The sequence below is a fragment of the Aedes aegypti genome, chromosome 1 (assembly GCF_002204515.2).
Source record: "Aedes aegypti strain LVP_AGWG chromosome 1, AaegL5.0 Primary Assembly, whole genome shotgun sequence".
Taxonomy (NCBI): Eukaryota; Metazoa; Arthropoda; class Insecta; order Diptera; family Culicidae; genus Aedes; species Aedes aegypti.
In genome coordinates this window covers 139602938-139622821 of record NC_035107.1, presented here as the reverse complement: position 1 = coordinate 139622821, position 19884 = coordinate 139602938, and the positions used below count along the sequence as shown (strand labels likewise).

At 40.4% G+C, this 19884-nt stretch overlaps 1 protein-coding gene across 2 annotated transcripts in view; it reads right to left on the bottom strand.

Moving 5' to 3' along the window:
• LOC110677665 overlaps nucleotides 1-19884 on the bottom strand; it is a 116979-nt gene that overhangs the window by 8505 nt on the left and 88590 nt on the right. For both annotated transcript variants that reach the window (XM_021848639.1, XM_021848642.1), the window contains exon 2: nucleotides 2860-3147. In XM_021848639.1, coding sequence (XP_021704331.1) covers nucleotides 2860-3147 — 288 coding nt within the window. The remainder of the gene's footprint in view (nucleotides 1-2859; nucleotides 3148-19884) is intronic.

Sequence of the window (19884 nt, the reverse complement as noted above, 5' to 3'; positions counted from 1 at the left end):
GCCGAAATCTCGGTAATATAAGTACCGAGATTCGGCGTTAAAAATTACCGAATTCTCAGCTGTTGGGTTCTCGGCGAAAAATTTTACTGAGGTCGGTTAAATAATTTAAGTGTGCATGCATTAATTCTTTGGTCTAGGAGTTAATGGACTTATCTATGAACTGAATTCACACGGGGAGCATTCACAAGCAAGCTCCTCTCAAGTGTCAAAATTCTATGACCGAGTAAATTTAGTTCACCGGTAAATAAGTCAAGTATCTCTTAACCAAGTTAATTGGCGACACAATGACACAAGTACATTGGAGGAACTCTTGGAGACGTTTACTGCACAGCCTAAACTGAAAATTGAAACAAAAACAAGTTTTTTTTTGCTGCTCAGGACATTCACTTAAATAGCCTGAGTAATAACTCTAAGCTTTACCTGAGGTTAAAACCCCTGAATAACTTGTTAAACTGGTAGATTTTAAAATACATAACATCTCTGTACGTTTATTATTCAGAGTCAAGGTTGATATGTTGATATTCGCTTATATAAAACATGAAAGCCATATTACTCAATGCCGCCTATGTTGTTTCACACTTTCACTGAGAAAGGTCGCGTTCAGCAATATTTCAGATATCCGAAAAGAAACTACACACATTACCAATATCACAGCCTACTTCGGGGCAATTGTGTAACCTAGCGGAACTGCACGCACTTCTCGCTCCAAAAACACTTTTTATCTCTTAGTCGGATTTGTTGTTAGAGGGTACCTGTTAATCGTGGAAGCTGTAGGTATAGAGTTTTACAAATCTTAACGCGAAAGGTAAATAGCAGTTTGACATCGTGCGCGTGTGTTATAAAAAAGTGACGACATCGCGTCTCGGAACAGTGGGGAGGTGCGAATTGAGATATCACGGATTTGAGCACACAGTGATGATTCCGTACGAACAGCTTCAGATGGCAGATAAGAGAGCATCAGTGAGTACTTTGACCTCAAGTTATACATAGTTAAAGAATAAATCTATTGTCTTTCCATTTTGTGAGAGGCGACTTTCCGAGATTCGAACTATTACAAAACAAAATTTTGTTTAAATTTTGATTTTTATGAGCACATAAATATAAGAAAGAGAATAGCCATTCTTGCATTGAAATTGTTTCAAAGGAAAAATATGATACGAGCTTACTACGTTGATCAATGATACCCCGTTTTACGGTACCGGCGTAGGTGCGAGATTCGTCTCTTGGCAAAGTTGCCCTCCCTTTCGTCTATCGGTCGCTATGGGGAGCCCTCGCTCACTTCAAGGTCTCCGTCCGTCCAAAGTGCCCGTCCATCGTCGTGATCAGACGGACGCGAGAAGATGTCATTTTTTTACCTTGCGCCTCGATGGCAGCGCTAATGTTTTGACGAATGAGGCACGGGTGCCGACGTAATTGTTATGTAAACTTTGGTACGCAAAAGATGATTTTTTATTATCAGTCTTTTGGTCGGGCAGTCAGTGGTGGTGGTCGTTGTGCATCTAAATACACAGCAAAAAATGTAATATCACGTCGTTTTTTGCTGTACATCAATTGCTTCGCGGTTATCTCATAAAATTACATTTATATTCTAGTAAGACAGAGCCTGCTTTTCTGCTTAGTGTTCTTACGAGCACATTCACAGTTATTACCTAAGAATTTTCTTTGCCTATTGATCATTTTGACATCTGAATATCGTATGGCAAGCGCGAAGATACTCTATGCCCAGGGATATCGAGATAATTTCCTTTAATAAGATCCTTAACCGGTGGGGTTCGAAACCTTGCGGTCTTGCTGAATAGCTGCGCGTTTACCGCTACGGATATCTAGGCCGCATTCTTAAATGGATTATCCATAACCAGTGAATCAAATTCTCATCGAAATAGACGCAAAACAAACAACAAAGCAAGCACGTTCACATTCGTTTGTCCCATTTTTTGCGGATTGGGATACAATCTCAAGTAATATTGTCATGACACCCACAGGGAGCAACATTGTTGTGGCCTTTACAACTCGTGATTAATCAGTTGTTTTCAGCTTAATCAGTTGTTATCATCTGTTAATTCAAAGCCCAGAAAATCACTACGCACACGGTGTGCGATCTTTGTCATATTCTGTTCAGGTTGTGATAAACGGTTGTTGTGGAATAAGAATGTCGCAATGAGAATAGGTGAAGACAAAATGTCTTTGTTTCTGCGTGTTGGTTGACAATTGATTCACTGAGTCAATAACTTGTGGGCGACTGTAACATGTATGAAACAACGTGATGGTCGATTTACGTCGTTTCTTATATGTCATCCCAGCGAATTGAATGTAATTTTACGCGATATTTTCGAAGCGAATAAAGTGCCGCGAAAACGCCTCGATATCGCAATTTATTTTTTGCTGTGCACGGTACGTGACCTTGTGCTGCGATCGCACGAGGCGAATGTGCGTGTGTTTCCAATATAGGGTGTGAGCGTTTTTTGTTTTTTTTTTTTCTGAAATGTGACCGACCGCACCAGCAGCCGTACAGGTCATGCGCTCCGCTTTGGCCAACCGTAACCCACGAGAATGATAATGCTGACTTGGTTCAATTAGCGTTTCAAACACGTTTTTTGGCGGTGCATCACTGGTACTCGTGTGATTTTTTTTTTCGAGTGCTTAATAAACGTGAGATTGTTCGATGGGTATCGAAGCAAGAAAATCTTCGTCTTGTGTATGAGTGAGTTATAACTGTTAATAATTGAATGGAAAGAGTAAATGCAGACAAACAGCTGTTACCCGCATACCATTTTTTAGGAAGGGGGAGGTGAGGTTAACCCACAGGTGAACAGAAAGCGTAACACAAAAAAAAAAACAAGAAACTTCGGTTCAGCTCACCTTCTGCACATGTCGCCAAATATTTCCCATTTCTGGAGAAGTCCATATCGTACACCTGTCCGGTGTGTCCTTTGAGAGTCGTATACAGCCACGGGTGCTGATAGTTGGCGTCGGCCGTGCGTTGCTTCTTGACGGTGGTTGCCGCGTTGGATGCTGCGGTTTTCCGGCTGGGTTTGCCACCACCGGAAGCAGCTGCAGCTGCAGCAGCACTGCCCAGTTCACCTGTTCCGCTGCCATGCTGCTTCTGTTTGCGATCGTCGTTCTTTTCGTTTCGGTTGGATGCGTCATCTGCAAAGAGGGGTGAGAAGAATGGTATAGGGTTGAAATGGGCGGTAATTAGGGAAGCATGGAAGACAGCTGCTAGTGATGGGGGGGGGAGCTCTCCTCTGGAAGCAAAGGAGCTCAGTTACGGTCATGAACATGAGGCCATGTAGGCTATGGGCGTTTCAAAAACGGGTAATTTTTCAAGATGTGGATATTTCGGGAAGGGGTGGCCAGCTCAACCGTTTTGAACAGAAGTAATCGAACCCAAATCACCATAAAAAAAAACTTGAAAGTGCCTTGGACATCAAGAATTGATGTTTTCCAGTCGATCGGAACATTGATTATTTCTTCTTTTTAGCTAATTATTCGACCAGTAATTCGAACGCTTTTCTGCCCTTCCCCTGTGTCATGTAGTAGAATCCTAGCACAAATCAGCTTTGAAGTCTGCACAACGCAACGGAACTCTGAGGAGGTGAAGAATTTTTGCCAACCCAGCTTGCGCTGTTGAACGAATTGAACACATCCAGAGTGACAATGGCACAGTAACAAAAGTCCTTCTTTGAATGCTACATTGCCTCTTCGGCTCTGAATGGCGTACTGATTGCATCCAACGTAGATGTACCCAGCGTTGCCAACCTTCCAGATTTGTCTGGAATATTCCAGATTTTTGAGGCACCATTTCACAAAAATCTGGAAGATCCAGATAAAATTTATGATGAATTTGTAAGGTTTTGTAAATAATTTGTAAGGTTCTCCATATACGACATAAGCGATCCAGACTTTTCCAGACAAACTGTCAAAATCTTCCAGATTTTTGAGAAATTGACTTGGCAACCCTGGATGTACCTTTCTTTAATCCGAACTAATTGTTAGACAGGTTGTTCGCAACTTTCGTATACGATATTAGCCTGCCGAGGATGAACTTCTCCAGCAACTTGCCCGCTGTATCTAGCAGACAGATAGGACTCTTCACCAACGGTACACTCAGTGGTTTTGATAATAGCACCAAAAATTTGTCACTTCCAAGTATCCTGGAATCAGACAAACAGATACAATTGGTCAAACTGACACAGTCAGTCAGATAATGTTTATAGGTCGAGTATAGGGTCCCAGTATCCCTGACAAGTTTCACCGAATCTTGCAGAGAGCTACGGTAGATTAGTGATACTTCATGTTAGCTGTAAAATAACAAGTTTCGCTTAGTTGTTTTTGGTTTCAATCTGACCATGGACGCAGAGGGTCAAAACGCCTTGGTGATTTCAAAGGAAAATTCAGGACTCCTCTCGTGGAGTGTACGATAAATCCATGAGCTGTATCGATAAACCAGTTGAAGACCATACAGCGATAACCAGAACGTTTTGTAGGCCGAGCATATCAAGTTAATGAGGACTTGAGAACTACATAAGTAATAGCATAATTGTTGATAATTTGTTATTTTCGTGTAGCAGTATATACCCAGACGAGTGCAACGGGTATTAAAAGGATACAAAGTCTAGTGGGATTAAATGGAGACTAGACCGAGTTGAGCGGTTGTAACGTCGAAACGCCTGTGAAACGGATCTCATTATCCAGCGGAGTCGCAAGCCTGACATCAGCATCTGTCCGAAAAGCTTCGGTTGAAGAGCTCGTCCACCGGCGGTAAACTCTTCGTCAAAGAGGCCTACCATCGGGGACAACTACGAGTAGTACGTAGCGTATCAGAAGCTAGCCAGAGTCATCGGAGCGTCATGGATCCGTAAGCCATCCTCCACCCGTAATCGCTGGACCGACTTTGGAATTCTACCAGCCAGCATCGGAGCCAGAATAAACGCGAAAAAATCGACCCGGTAGATATTTCTTCGTCAAACTAGACTAACTTCACCGTATGTGGGGACTAGGCCCAGTAGCACCGATCGTAACGAACGACTAGCTTTGGACCATCGGGGCGTCACTGAATCGGTAGTCATCCTCCAATCAGTATCACTAGACTGACCTCGTAGGCGGTAGAGTAAACCGAAAAAGAAGTAACGAATTTTGCAGCAACTTACTGCAGAACAATGAAACACAGCCGGCAAACACATGATCGACAAGTGGAAGTTGCTCCCTAGAACCTTTCGGCGCAGAAGCTGCGCAGAAAACTAACAATATTCAGTCACCAAATTGGTTGCAGAGACATCGTAGATATATCGCAGTGAATAGCTTGTTATTGGCGACATTGAACATCCAACAGCGACCTGGCATTACTAATGGAGGCTTAAATTAGCGAAAATTAACTAGGTAGCCGAGGGAATTACCCCAGTTCGACAAACTGAAACCGCTCGAGGAAACCTTCGTCGGTGACTACCAAGCTGGTTTTTGTGAGGGCCGCTCGATAACAAACCAGATGTTTACCTTGCGAATGATTCTAGGTGAATTCCGGCAGTATAACTTGCGGTTCAGTGAAAAAAAAGAGCTGTGGCAGATAATGTCTGAACACGGTTTTCCGGCGAAATTGATTAGACTAATGCGTGGTTCGAAATCAAGTGTTCGGATTGCCGACGAGATGTCGCCTCGTTTGACGGATTGAATCAGGGAGACGCACTTTCGAATTTACTGTTAAACATTGCACTCGAGGGTACTACTAGATGATCTGGCGTGCAGAGAAACGGCACTATCATCACACGGTCGCACATGCTGCTTGGCTTTGCGGACGACATCGACCGTATCGCAGGTCAGTGGAAGAGGCCTTCGTGAATCTGAAGAGGGAGACAGCGAGGATTGGCCTGACCATTAATTCTACCAAAAAGTGGTACATGATCACAAGTAAAGATACAGGTAGTCCTTGTGGTGTAAGTGCTGAGGTAGTGTTTGATGGGGATGTGATAGAAATTGTTGAAGAATTTGTTTACCTTGGAACATTTGTGACATGTGACAACGACGTTTCCCACGGAGTGAAAAGACGTGTTGCGGCTGCGAATAGGGCCTTTTAAGGACTGCGTAACCACCTTAGGTCCCGCAACTTGCAAACGGAAACAAAATTCGCCATGTATAAAACATTGATTCTTCCGGTAGCTCTCTACGGGCACGAAGCGTGGACGTTGAAAGAGGCAGACCAGAAAGGTTTCGGTGTTTTTGAGCGTAAAGTGATGCGCACAATACTCGGCGGAAAACTTGAAAATGGTTTGTGTAGCAAACGCATGAATCACGAGTTGTATCAAGTGTACAATGATGCGAATATTATCAAGCGTCTGAAATAAGACAGACTTTAGTGGGCTGGTCACTTAGTACGAATGTAGGAAGAAAGAATTGCAAAAATAATATACAGCAGGGAACCAGGTATAGGGTGGCGACTTCGTGGAAGACCACGAATACGCTGGATGTACGCAGTGGTAGTGGACATGGCGACCCTAAGACCGACGAAGATGGAGCTCTACAATACGCCCGGCAATGGCGTGACGCTTAGCTGTAGTCATCGATGTCAAGGTCGTAGATCATGTCCTTTTCAGTAGCCCAAAAAATGGTGGCGCATGAGGTAAAAGATCAAGTTCTAGAATGCTGAGAAAAATGTACTGCAATCTGCCAAACTAAGGTACCTAATGTAGTAACAAGGCACCACATGTAGTACTAGAAGTGGTGCCCGTTATGAGCTCAACAACTATGTCTTAGTTTCAGCTTTGTTGTTACTACGGTGTCTATATCCACATATATCATAAATCTTAAAATCACTAAACAAAAGTTTCCATAACCACGAATTGACATTGATATAAACGAAAATAGACCTAATGCGTGGAATGGATGGCACACATTCTCCGGAATCGATCGATGAAAGCGATATCTTATCAGCAGAATATAAATCTACGCAAGTGGAGCCACGGAACGATTTTACGTTACGCCCTTGTTTTCGTTGTGCAACGATAAAGCAACAAAATAAAAACTGCCATACCCACGTTTACGTTCGCCGTGCGTCATATTTCCCCAAAGTTGTTAATGCCCATCAACTTGTCAAAGCTCTTAGAACTGTGTTTTCACGCTGCCTCGTGATTCGCATTTCGACGAGTCAACAAACAAATTTGCGCACTAATCACAACCCGCCCATTTGTTTTTTTTTTATTTTTAGTTCCAAACGTGAAAATAAAATAATACGAATCTGACGACGTCGTCGTCGTCGATGGGTGATCTTGTTTTGGACGCTATCGGTTGTGACCATTTTTCGTAAACACTGGCCCAACGTACGCATGCGAGATTTTTTTGCGATACTAGGTTGTAAAACGCGTGTCGGTCCCCTCGATGTCAATTTTCAAACAATAACTGATGACTTTCTCATATACGAATGAATACGCAGTTGGAATGGGTAGTAGTAAAACGGATTCATTGTCGCAAACAATTAATCGCAAAGAAACGCACAGCCAATTTGTTCTGAATCAAGTGAGTCATCATCTGCTACAGAATGGGGTGATTTGAAAATATCATTTTTAACTGGAATTAAAGCGAAGTAGGCTGATGTGTCATCAAACAAGCAAAACGTCACTGTAAATACGCGGAAAATGTGGGTGTGTTTCGTATCGCTAAGTAGGTTTTGTATCAGCTGATCATTTTCACCGTCATTATCAAAGTAGACCATGTGAAGTGAAATTGGGCACACAAATGTGACGTTTTTTTTTATATGGCGTAAACAGGCGTATCAACATCTGTTGTTTACTCTAAGGATGAATACGTTTGTTGTGTGATTTGATCTTAGGAAATCGAGTGTCGGCCTACATATTCAGCAACTTTCGATAAAAAAAATGATTATATCAGCAATACTAGTTGCCAAGCAACCCGATCTGAGAATAACATAATTTTAATGACCCAAAACGATTTCACAATACCACAGGCTTACACTGTAAAACAAAGTTACATAAAAACTGTAAAATTTATTTTTAATTCAGAGTGATTTGGCACTTGACTTGATCCTAGATTACAGTCATCTCTCCCTTACTCGACATTTTGTGTCTCGATAACGAGTTAGATAACTATAGCAAAAGTTGGTTTTTATGGCTACCTCGATGGTCCCTTTGATATCATGTTAGGGAGAGTGGATTGTAGTTTGGTAGTCTTTCTTGAAGATATGAATTTCGAGCTTTGAGTTATATAACTAACTCAATAGTGTGAATACGAAGAATATACAATCAATATTCTATAATTTGACGGTAAAGAGACTATCGAGTCAAGGAGATATAGAATTATAAAACACAAAATCAGTGCAACTGCTATTCAAAGGACCATCGAGGTAATAATGAAACACAACTTTTTCTATGCCTTTATAGCTTTGATATCGAGATATGGCATATCGAGTTATGAAGAGTTGACCTATTATTACATACAAAGGGGCCACCATACTATTGAAAGTAGCGAGCCTTTGATGGACATTCACTCACTTTGAAGATGCGACGATAAGTTGGGTACATAGTTAGAAATAGAGCGCAGAGCAACGTTTATCTTTTTGGCAAACGTGCCTCATTTCGAGGGGGACTGCCGCCATTGACAGACGTTGACAAATTGTGACCAGAAACGAGAGCAGAGTAGGAAATCATCGAGAGAGGTTATGCAAGTCACTGCCGCCAGTGACTGATGTCGTTCTAAAAATAATCGAATTTTGATTGTTGATCTTGAACCGTATGGTCGCGGTTGCGGTAAATTGAAAGAATGTCGATGAAGAGTGAAGAGAACAATATGTTTGTGTGTTAAATGTGTGCACAGCTGATATTTAACTCCAAGCAGTTATGGCGTTGAGTGAATCTGTCGAGATGAGTTCAGCAGCAACAAAATTTTGAAATTTCAGCACGACTGAAGTTTAGCTAAACGTTGATGATGATCAGCAAAATTAGCTCAACATTTACTAAAATTGTGCTGGTATTTAGGTAATATTTGCTCAACGAAGTTTTGCTGAATCCATCAAACTACAACATTTCTTGATTTTGATAGATTCAGAAAAACTTTCTTGAATTTCTTTTTGCTATAATTCCTTATTTACGACCATGATTTACTGAATCATTCAATAAATTCTGCTGAACATCAGCAGCGTTTTGCTGATTCGTTTAGCATTTCACTGAAATTTGAGAAGTTTGTTTTGCTGTTGACTTCAGCTTGACAAAATTCAACCAAACTTTAACTAAACGCGTTTAGTGTGTAGGAAATAAATAAAAGCGAAAGCAATCCAACTATCAAGAACCATAATTCAGTGTCACCATTCGAAAGCTGCCGATAGACAGAGAGAGAGGGGGAAAACGAAACGACAAAACAGGTTTATCGTCTAGGAATTGAGTGGTGGATTATGGAAATGTGGTGAACGTTCAGGAAAATGAACGGCCATTTATTTGGGACGATCTTCGACAGGTTGCACGTGTTTCTCTAGTAGGAACGTTTTCGAAAAACTGGACGCTGCCAGCCGGTACCGGTTCGATCGATCACGGAAGCCTTATGATATTTTTGTCCAAGTGCTGATCTTCCGGATGCTGTGTTGGAACAGAAGTGAGGAAATAAGAACGACTTTACGATAAATACGTAACAAAAATTATGGGTTTCTACGCTGTTGCCAATCAAAATTATTCAAGAGTTTCAGGTTTTGGAAACAATAATACACTATTTAAATGAAGATTTATGTTCATAAAATGGCTAGGTTTTCAACTAGGGCATAGTCGAATGAGTCTGATGAATTCAGGAAGGATCAGCCGAATAAGTTGAATAAAGTCTTGAAGTATGTCACACGGCGACGGTAGATTTCAATTATAATTTCAATAACTTGTTTCAAGTATGCGGGCAAATACAGATATCAACTTGTCAACTGACATACAATTGTATAACAGTTTGCATGCTAATTCCATAATCTACAGAAATATTTTAAACAACCTTTGTCGGATTCCTGGAAAAAACCCTGAGGATAGTTTTGGAAGATTTAAATTGTATTGTTTTCGGTTTCTTTAAACAGATTCTTATTATTCAAATTTAAACAGGAATTCGTCAATAAATCCGTCAAAAAAATCAATATTTTACCAAGAAATACGGTAAAAATCTTACCTGGAGTCTATCTAAACTAACGTCTGGATCAGACATTGTAGATTTGATTCTCAATTACTTTCGAAGCCCGATCAAAGCAAGCGAAGAAAAACGTTGCATCTGAATCGATCCAAGTTCAGCAATGTATCACAAGTTGTAACAAGCTTGATAAAAAGTAGCGGCGAAGGAGAGCCCCAAAGAGAGAGAGAGCGAAGATAAGACCCATTTTTCTCATCTATTTACTATTGCGGGTAGGTGTTTAACTTTACTGGCATGATAAAACAATATCCAAATATCTGATAGCAAAGGTGTTCCCCAGGTTTTGAACTTGCTGAGATGGGTTTTATCATGCACTGTTATCCCTCCGATATACCCGGAACTGTAGCAGTAGGCGATAGCCGGACACTCATGATGCGTTGCGGATCATAATTGTTACAGAGAGCAATAAGTGCGAGGTACTCTCAATTTTCTCAGAATTTTGACCCCTAGTCTGAGTTATGCAAGGGAGTATCTCAGATTCGGTAGAACCCACCAAGAATCTAGCTAGACATACGCGTATAAAATACGACCCTGATCTTTTAAGGAGTCTTGTGCTTTAAAGCTAGAATTCGCGTTTGGGTTTAGAAGTAAATATATCATCGTTTTAGCTTTCAAATCATTTGCCAAGAAGTATGATTTTAACCCATATCCGCCCAGCGTCCTAAAAATAGGACAGAAGCGCCGAACGCCCAGCGTCCTATAAATAGGACAGTAATTGTAGTGCAAATATCTTGAAAATAAAGAGGTTTAGGAGAAAACTGTCTTCTGCAAAGTTGATCACAGGACTGCTGACTTCCATTTGGTAACAATTTTAATTCAGAATTAACTCACCAGGTAACGCACAGACGCCAACAAATGTCGCATTTATAAGCAACATATGAAACAACTTTCCAGCGTACAAATATTTGCTTCGTTTATATCTCAGTCCAGCGATAAGATACAAAATTGGTGTCTTCGACAATGTTGAATAACTAAATAATACCTATTCGCATAGAACCTTATAAATTCGGAAAACACTTCCAAGATGGCGCTAGTGAGCCAAAACTTTATTTCCATATATCTTAGCCCGGTTATGAGATACAAAAATGGTGTCTTCGACAAAGTTGAACAACTAAATAATACCTATTCGCATAGAACCTAATAAATTCGGAAAACACTCCCAAGATGGCGCTAGTGAGCCAAAACTTTATTTGCTTATATCTTTGCCCAGTTATGAGATACAAAAATGGTGTTTTGGACAATGTTGAACAACTAAATAATACCTATTCGCATAGAACCTTATAAATTCGGAAAACACTCCCAAGATGGCGCTAGTGAGCCAAAACTTTATTTGCTTATATCTTAGCCCGGTTATGAGATACAAAAATGGTGCCTTCGACAAAGTTGAACAACTAAATAATACCTATTCGCATAGAACTTTACAAATTCGGAAAACACTCCCAAGATGGCGCTAGTGAGCCAAAACTTTATTTGCTTATATCTTAGCCCGGTTATGAGATACAAAAATGGTGTCTTCGACAAAGTTGAACAACTAAATAATACCTATTCGCATAGAACCTTATAAATTCGGAAAACACTCCCAAGATGGCGCTTGTGAGCCAAAACTTTATTTGCTTTTATCTTAGCCCAGTTATGAGATACAAAAATGGTGCTAAATATTACCTTTTTTTTGCTTCGATGCTTACTGACTTTAAAATGGCTTGCTTCACCAACTAAATAATACCTATTCGCATAGAACCTTATAAATTCGGAAAACACTCCCAAGATGGCGCTAGTGAGCCAAAACTTTATTTGCTTATATGTTAGTTCAGTTATGAGATACAAAAATGGTGTCTTCGATAAAGTTGATCAACTAAATGAGAACTATTCGTCTGAAATCTTATTTGTTCGGAAAACACTCAAAAGATGGCGCTAATGGTCGAACATTTTGATTGTTTATATCTCAGTTCAGTGATGAGATACAACATTGGTGTCTTCGACAAATGTGTTCAACTGAATGAGATCTATTTGCCTGAAAACTTATTAGTTCGGAAAACATTCACTGGATTGCGCTAGTAAGCAAATATTGTATTTGCTTGCATCTAAGTTTTGTTATGAGATACAAAATTGTTGTCTTCGACAATGTTGAACAACTAAATGATACTTAGTCACATAAAACCTTATAACACTCACAAGATGGCGCTAGTGGGCAAAGATTTTATTTGCTAATATCTCAGTCAAGTGATTAGATACAAAGTTTATGTCATGGACAATGTTGAACAATTAAATGAATCCTATTCGCCTAAAACCATATTAGTTCGGAAAACACTCACAAGGTGGCGCTAGTGGTCAAATATTTTATTTTTTTATGTCAGTCCAGCGATGAGACTGAAAAAAATCGAACTCTCGAAATTGGTATCTTCGACATAAAAGGAAATATTTTCGCTAAAAAACATATTAGCTGGGTATTGTTATTATGTGCGAAACATCAAGGAAACAACCAATAAGAAATTGGTCAGCCTAGATCAAAACAATGGATACTTACTATCGATCCGAGCAACAATCGCTTATTTCGGATGCAATGCTCCTTACGTTTTTAGATGAACCTTGACACCATTTAGATCTTTTGATCTTTTGAAGGGAGTAATGAACGAAAAAAACGACAAATTGACTTATCCATCCATGAACTAAACTCCAAGGGTGAAGGGCGGCTGTCAAATGAGAGTAAAATTGAATAGCCGCCAACCTAAGTCCAGAACCAGTTTTATGACTTAAACGTGGAAAAGTAAAAATTATTTTTCGCAAAATTAAAGGTAATAAATGCGCTTGAAAGATATTGTTTACAAGCAGTTATTTACTACGCGCTACTGAAGTGCGTTGTTGCCAATTTAATCAGAAAATTCTACTTAATTCCCAAAATGAATGTTTTCGAGAAAATTGATTACGCCTTCACCATTGTTTGATCGTAGTTTTGTATGGTTGTTTACTTTTTAGAACCAGCGACGCGTTGAGGTAGCAGTAAAGAGCCTTCCTTGCTGAACTCACTAAGACCAAGAATTGTGACATTTGAGCGGGCACGCTTCAGTATGCTCCCCAGGTATTCTGGCCAGCTCTAGTGTCAAAAATCTTGGACCGCGTGGATTCGGTTCTATCGGTAAATATGTGAATATATGCATCAGTGATGCAGTAACTTCAACGTTATAGCCGAATAATGTTGGCTTCAAGTATTCACATCTGTAAAGCATGTAATAGTTGGAGTCCAATATTTGACTGTCATTGGACTGAAGAACTAACTTTTGATCAGCACTAACGAAATTCTGATATTGCCAAATATATATTTCAATCACTGTCAGATCCGAGTCACATTGTATACTAATAACTTGACCCAGAAAAAAAAATATTTTGATAGTTATGTTTCCATTATCAGCTGGCAAGATTTATATAATTTATATAAATCTGAAACATCTGTACGTTTTTTTTTTTTCTAAATCAAAATATTTGATGTAAGATTTTATTTTGTTTTTGGTATAAATGGTTTAAGTGTGCATAATTGTACATGTACATGTATGAAAATGTATGTATGTCTGTATCTTTCTTACGTGGTAGAGCAGAAATTGAATTGAAGTCACTAAATGATTTAGTTCTGGCATGAACCTTTCGCCTCTGAAATTTTTATTCTTTATGGTGCAATTTCTTTATCAAGGTACGTCCATAAATTACGCCACGCAAAGTTTTGCCATATTCATCCTCCTCAATTTTCCTCTTCCTTTTTGTATGGATTCCAATTTTTATACGGGTAGTCACGTTTCATTGTAACCCCCTCCTTCCTCTTCTGTACGTGACGTAATTTACGAATTACCCCTCACCAGCAGTTGTTTTCCAACTTGTTTACATTGTAATGGGTCGAACTGCATGAAAATATATTTGATTATTCTCGAAAATAAACTTATAGAACAGCTAGATATGGACGACACACTTTCAAGAATTTTTTTGGATCCCCACCATAGACTTGAATTTTTTTGGTGAGTTAAGGTTTAATGTATGGGAATACGACTATGAATAACAAAAACGGAGCTGAATTCCAATTGTGAGATACCTTGGGCGTTAACGGGTTAATTCGCCGATTTTAATTGATTTTAATAAGCATTCACCGTGGACCCTGTCCAGTGTTGGTAGACTCTCTCTCAAATCTCAATCATCATGTTCTCCCGCGAGAGCAAACTCATTTGACAACTCACGCAAAAGATTTTGATGCAAAATTACTTGATCACGACTCATGCCTTCAGATATAATTCAATCATAAAACCCACCGGAAATCTGACAAAATCCATTGCTATTGCTTAGGACAATTTCACCGGTGGTCCATGTTTTGGTCCAAATTTATTCCGAAAATGGACTTGTCGAAATTAAATAGACCAGTAAAAATAGACCAAACCGCACGCGCATACACCGGTTGTTATGTTTGAACAGCAAAATTGATTAAATCTGAAGAATCCCGAAGGAACTCCGAAGGAGTATACGGATAAACTCCAAAGGAATTCCGATAGAATTCGCGACGAGGTTTCGAAAGAATTCCCGGCAGAAGATATTCTCGGTGGAGCTCCGGAGACTTTTCTGTAAGAACTGCTAAGAAATTTCCAGTGGAGCTCCAGATGAATTTCAGTTGAATTGCTGGAGAAAATCCGAAGGATTTCTTGGAAGGACTGCAGAGGAACTCTGGAGGAATTCCCAGATCAATTGTGGAGGATTTCTGGAGGATCTCTGGAGTATTTCCTGAAGGATATATTCAGAGAAAGTCCAGAGGAATTCCTGGAGGATCTCCGGAAGAATTTCTGGAAAAACTACGATAAAATTACTGGAGGAACTCCCGAGGACTTGCTGGAGGAGCCATGAGAAAATCTTAGGGAATTACCGGTGGAGCTCCGAAGGATTTCCCGGAGGAACTCTGAAGGAATTTCTGGAGGATATCTAAAAAAAAATCCTAGAGCAACTCCATAAAAGAAATCCGAAGGAACCCCGTAGGAATTTATGGAAGAATTCTGAAGCAACTCCTGGTGGAACTCCAGAGGAACTACTGAGGAATTGCTGGATGAAATCCAGAGGAATTTCTGGAGGAATTCCGGAGGAGTTTTTGGAATTAAGGAATGCAGAGGGATTCCAGGTGGAACACTTAAGGAATTCTAGGAGAAACTCGTGAAAAATTCCCGGAGGAACTTTGGAGTATTTCTTGGAGAAATTGTGGAGGATTTCCCGGAGAAAATTTTGGGAAATTCTTGGAGTAACTCCAGAAGGATTCCTAGTGGAACTCCGAGGTATTACTGGAGAAACTCCGATTCAATTTTTTGAGGATCTATGGCGATAATCCGAAGGAATTCCCGGTGGAGCTCCAAAGATATTTCCAGTAGAGTCGTCCAGAAATTCTTAGGGTAGGTTTTTTCCAGGAATTCTCCCGAAGATTTCTTCAGGATTTCGTCAAGGAATTTCTCAAAATAGCAATTCCTCCGTGGTTTTCTTCCAGGATTTTCTCTGGTGAGTTGGCCAGAAATTCCTCTGAGGATTTTCTCCAGATATTCTTCGGGGATTTTTTTCAGAGGATTTAAACCAGGATTTTTTTTCTGGTAAGCTCTTTAGAGATTTGCACCAGGAATTCACAAGGATTCCTTCAGAGATAACCCCCAACATTTACTCTGGGGATTTTTTTCCAGGAATTCCTTTCTCCGGGGCTTCGCTCCAGGATCCCTTTCGGGTATGTTTTTTCTTCACATTTTTTTCCGTGGATTTCGTCCAGAAATTTCTCCGGGGATTTCCTCCAGGGATTCCTCAAAGGTTTTTTTTCCAGAATTTCTCTGAGGAATTGCACCAGGATTTTTTCCGGGAGTTTCGTCCAGGAATTCCTCTTCTCCATAAATTCCTCCGGAGAAACTCCTTCGGTGATTTCTGGAAGTACGGAGGCGTTTCTAGAGGAACTCCGGGGTAATTGCTTCACGAACTCTGTTGAAATTCCTGGACAAACTAAGAATGAAATTTGAAAGAATTCAGAATTCCTGGAATTCTTGGAGAATACCTCCGGAGGAATTTCTGGAGGAAATCACTGAGGGAAATCCTCGGCCCAGAGGAAATCCTTGTGAAAACCTTAAGAGGAGTTCTTGTGAGAAATCTTCGCATAAATTTATGGAGGATATCTCCAGAGGAAATCCTGGGGAAATTCTCGGAGAAGTTCTTGGAAGAAATCCCCGGGGGCATTCCTGGAAGAATTCCTGAAAGAAGTCTCCGGAGAAAATCCTGTTGCAAATATCCAAAGAACTTCCCCCAACATTTACTCTGGGGTTGTTTTTTTCAGGAACTTCTTAGGGGATTTTTTTCAGGTATTCACCCGGGGATTTGCCGCATGAATTTCTCCAGGGATTCACTCCAGGAACTCCTTCGGGTATGTTTTTCCTTCACAAATTTCGTGGATTTCGTCCAGAAATTCCTCCGGGGATTTCCTCCAGGAATTCCTATAAGGATCTAGAAATTTCTCTGAGAAATACACCAGGATTTTTTTCCGGGGGTTTCGTTCCTCTGGGGATTTTCTCCAGAAATTCCTACGGAGATATTTCCAAAAACTCCTCCGAGGATTTCTGGAAGAACTCCGGAGGAACTAAGGAGGAAATTCGAAGGAATTCCTGGAATTCTTGGAGAATACCTTCCGGAAGATTTTCTGGAGGAAATCACTAAGGGAAATCCACGGCCCAGAGGAAATCCTTGTGAAAACCTTAAGAGCAGTTCTTGTGAGAAATCTTCGCAGAAATTTATAAAGGATATCTCCAGAAGAAATCCTGGGGAAATTCTCGGAGAAATTCTTGGAAGAAATCCCCGGGGGCATTTTTTAATTCGTGGTGAACGAATTCCTAAAGGATTCCCCGGAGAAACACTCTGATGATTCCTGGAGTTGTCCTGTATGAGTCCCTAAGTCCCGAAGGAATAGCCGTAGAAATCGTTGGAAGAGCAATAAATATTGTTTAAAAAGCAGTTGTCATTATACTACTGAGCACATTCCCAGAAAATCGTAAATAGTTTTGCCTTAGAAGGTTTTAATGTTAAAAGCAAAAAAAAACTTCCTGAAATATATTCCATAAAATTATATAATAATTTATTAAAGATTTTTTATGGATCTGCCAATGACTCTTTAGCAGGATTGATAGAAACTTCTCTGCGATGCAAAGAGAAGGCGATTTTGCCGTTTTACTGAGGAGAAAAAAAATGAACTTTTCAACACAGATCCTCAAGCAATTCGAGTGAGAGTGCAAAATATGCGAGGATTTTTTCTGGTACTCTCTCTCTCTCTTGTTTCGATGCTCACCATTACTCACGCTACAAAAGAACTCCGGGAGTTGTGAGAGCATTCTTTTTTGATGGAATTTTACTCTGGTGTGTTTTGTGCTGCAACTTCCTCGCTCATTTTTTGTTGCCTCTCTGCTTAGCATTTTTTCGCTTTCTCGAAAAGAGGCAAAGGCAGCTCACGGCTCTAGAGTATGTCGTCGAACTCTGATGATGTTGAGGACCTGTTATCAAACCTGCTCTCAAAATATCCCTAATCATAGAATTTCTCAAGGATCCGTAAAAGATTTCACTACGAAAACACTTGGAATCACATCAGAAAAATTAAAAAAGATATTTCTAAAATGTGCTTAGAAACTTGTGAGAAATTTACTCCAAGCTTCGAAGTCACATATTAAATATTTGTTAACAAACTAAATGGATGGTACCGTAAAAGAAGGATCTTTTTGTGAGCTGAGTTCCCAGCAGTGTTCTAATCAAACTTGTTTAAGACATTTAAATTCAAAAACTTTAGCTTATATTGTCAGAATCAAAGTTATCTGTCAAATGGTACATTTCAGATTGACTATCAGAACTCCAAGTCTGACAGATTTCCTATAAAAGCTGTTGTTCCACAAGGCAGCATTCTGAGTTACCTCAAAGATGTCAAAAATCCTGGTTTGCTACGAGGGCTTCCAATAAATTGTTCCGATGAAGTTAAGTCGCTCGGACTCCCCTAGATGAAAATGTAGCATTCAAATATCTCATTGATGACATTCAAGCCAGATAAGTCAGGTTGAAAACCACTAAGTTAAACAGTTAACTCTATTGAAAAAAAAACAACTTTGTATCCTTTTGATACTGAAGCTGTTAAATGGCATTTCTTATTGTCTCTTGTTAACTCATCACGCATTTTATATTGCACCGACATTCCGTCGATGAGAAAATGCCATAAACCTCCAACCGTCTATTGAAAGGAAGTACGTACGCTCATAAACCAACAACATTATCTTACGACTGCGCTTCCCCGCCATCTGACTCATCCATAACTCCTTTATCAAAGGGAAACAATGCCCTCGACACGTGTTCCGGTCGGAGCTTCGTACGCGCTGGTTGTGCTCGGCAGTTGGCGTGGTGCGATTAAAACCTGACAGTCGAGCACGTGCCCATCGCCACGGCTCGTTATCTTCGTTTACGACTGACTAGCAGCTATACGTAACGACGCGTCGTCGTCGTCGTTGTCGTCTTCGTCGTCATGAGGTGAATAAACACAAAAAGAACTCCATCGATTCCGTCGCCGCATAAAAAAAATAATACGCAAATTTCTTCAATCGAGGCCATTGCCCAATCTGCTGCGTAGAACACAAACCTTCCGCAGATTGGGGAGGCTTGTCAAAAGTGTCCTCTTCGGCTGCAAGGCAAACGACGGCCATTCAATCGCCCAGATAAGGTCACCGGCCTTAACATGTCGCACACACGCCGCGGATGAGATGCTGTTACTCATCTGGAAACAATTTGCCCGGCTCTGGAGCAATCCAACTGCGCAAAAGAGATGTTTTCTTGTTACGGAATGTGGTGAGAATGAACTCCTCTGCGGTTTGCATGCGCGCATAGCAATCGACAGTCGTTCGTTGGATTCGTGTGGCTAACCGGTCAATCGATGCAAGCCTTTATTCCCCCTTTATTCGTCAGGTGGAGGAATGTGTTTTGAATATACACATCTCGATGCGCAACAATAACAAGTTACGTTGCCAGCAGCAGCCAACGTTTCTCACGGAGAGGATTGCGTTGTTGGATGCTACTGCGAACGAGTTCAAAACGCATTCCGATGAAGATGAGAATTTCGAAAAACCAGTTAGATACCGTCCGAGGGGGCCGCATTGGGTATTGTTTGCGTTGCGAAAATTTGGATCAACTAACTGGACGCGTTTTGAAACTGAGAAGGGCCCTTCCGGACTTGGGAAGCTTAGAAAAGTTTTTGGATTTCTTACACTGATTCAAGTAACAAGTCCGAATAGACTAACGAACATTTTGGAGTATATGTTATGCAGATTTATAGGTAACTAGTGAGCTCCCAAGCATTGCGATACATCATAAACAGGGTCATAAAAATATTTCTTATTATGTTTCGACATCAACGATTTTTTTGCTATTGGTTGCTGCAAGCAGGTTCGCTTTCTGTCAGGGATCATTTAATTTGACGTTTGGCTTGGTTTGTTTTAAGCGTAGCCCGCAGCTGACAAGAAAAGCGCTTTAGAAAAATTTCTGCTTTTTTTAGAAGTAATATAAATCAGCTGATTTCCAGGGAGCGAAATGTCATTTTTACTTGCGAAATAATTGAGTGGAACATTTTTCCATACGGAAAAGTGACAGCTCCATTTGATTTGCACGGCAGGCATTACCAACGTTACGGAATCGGCTCTACTAATCAGCTGCGGAATGCTCATGGAA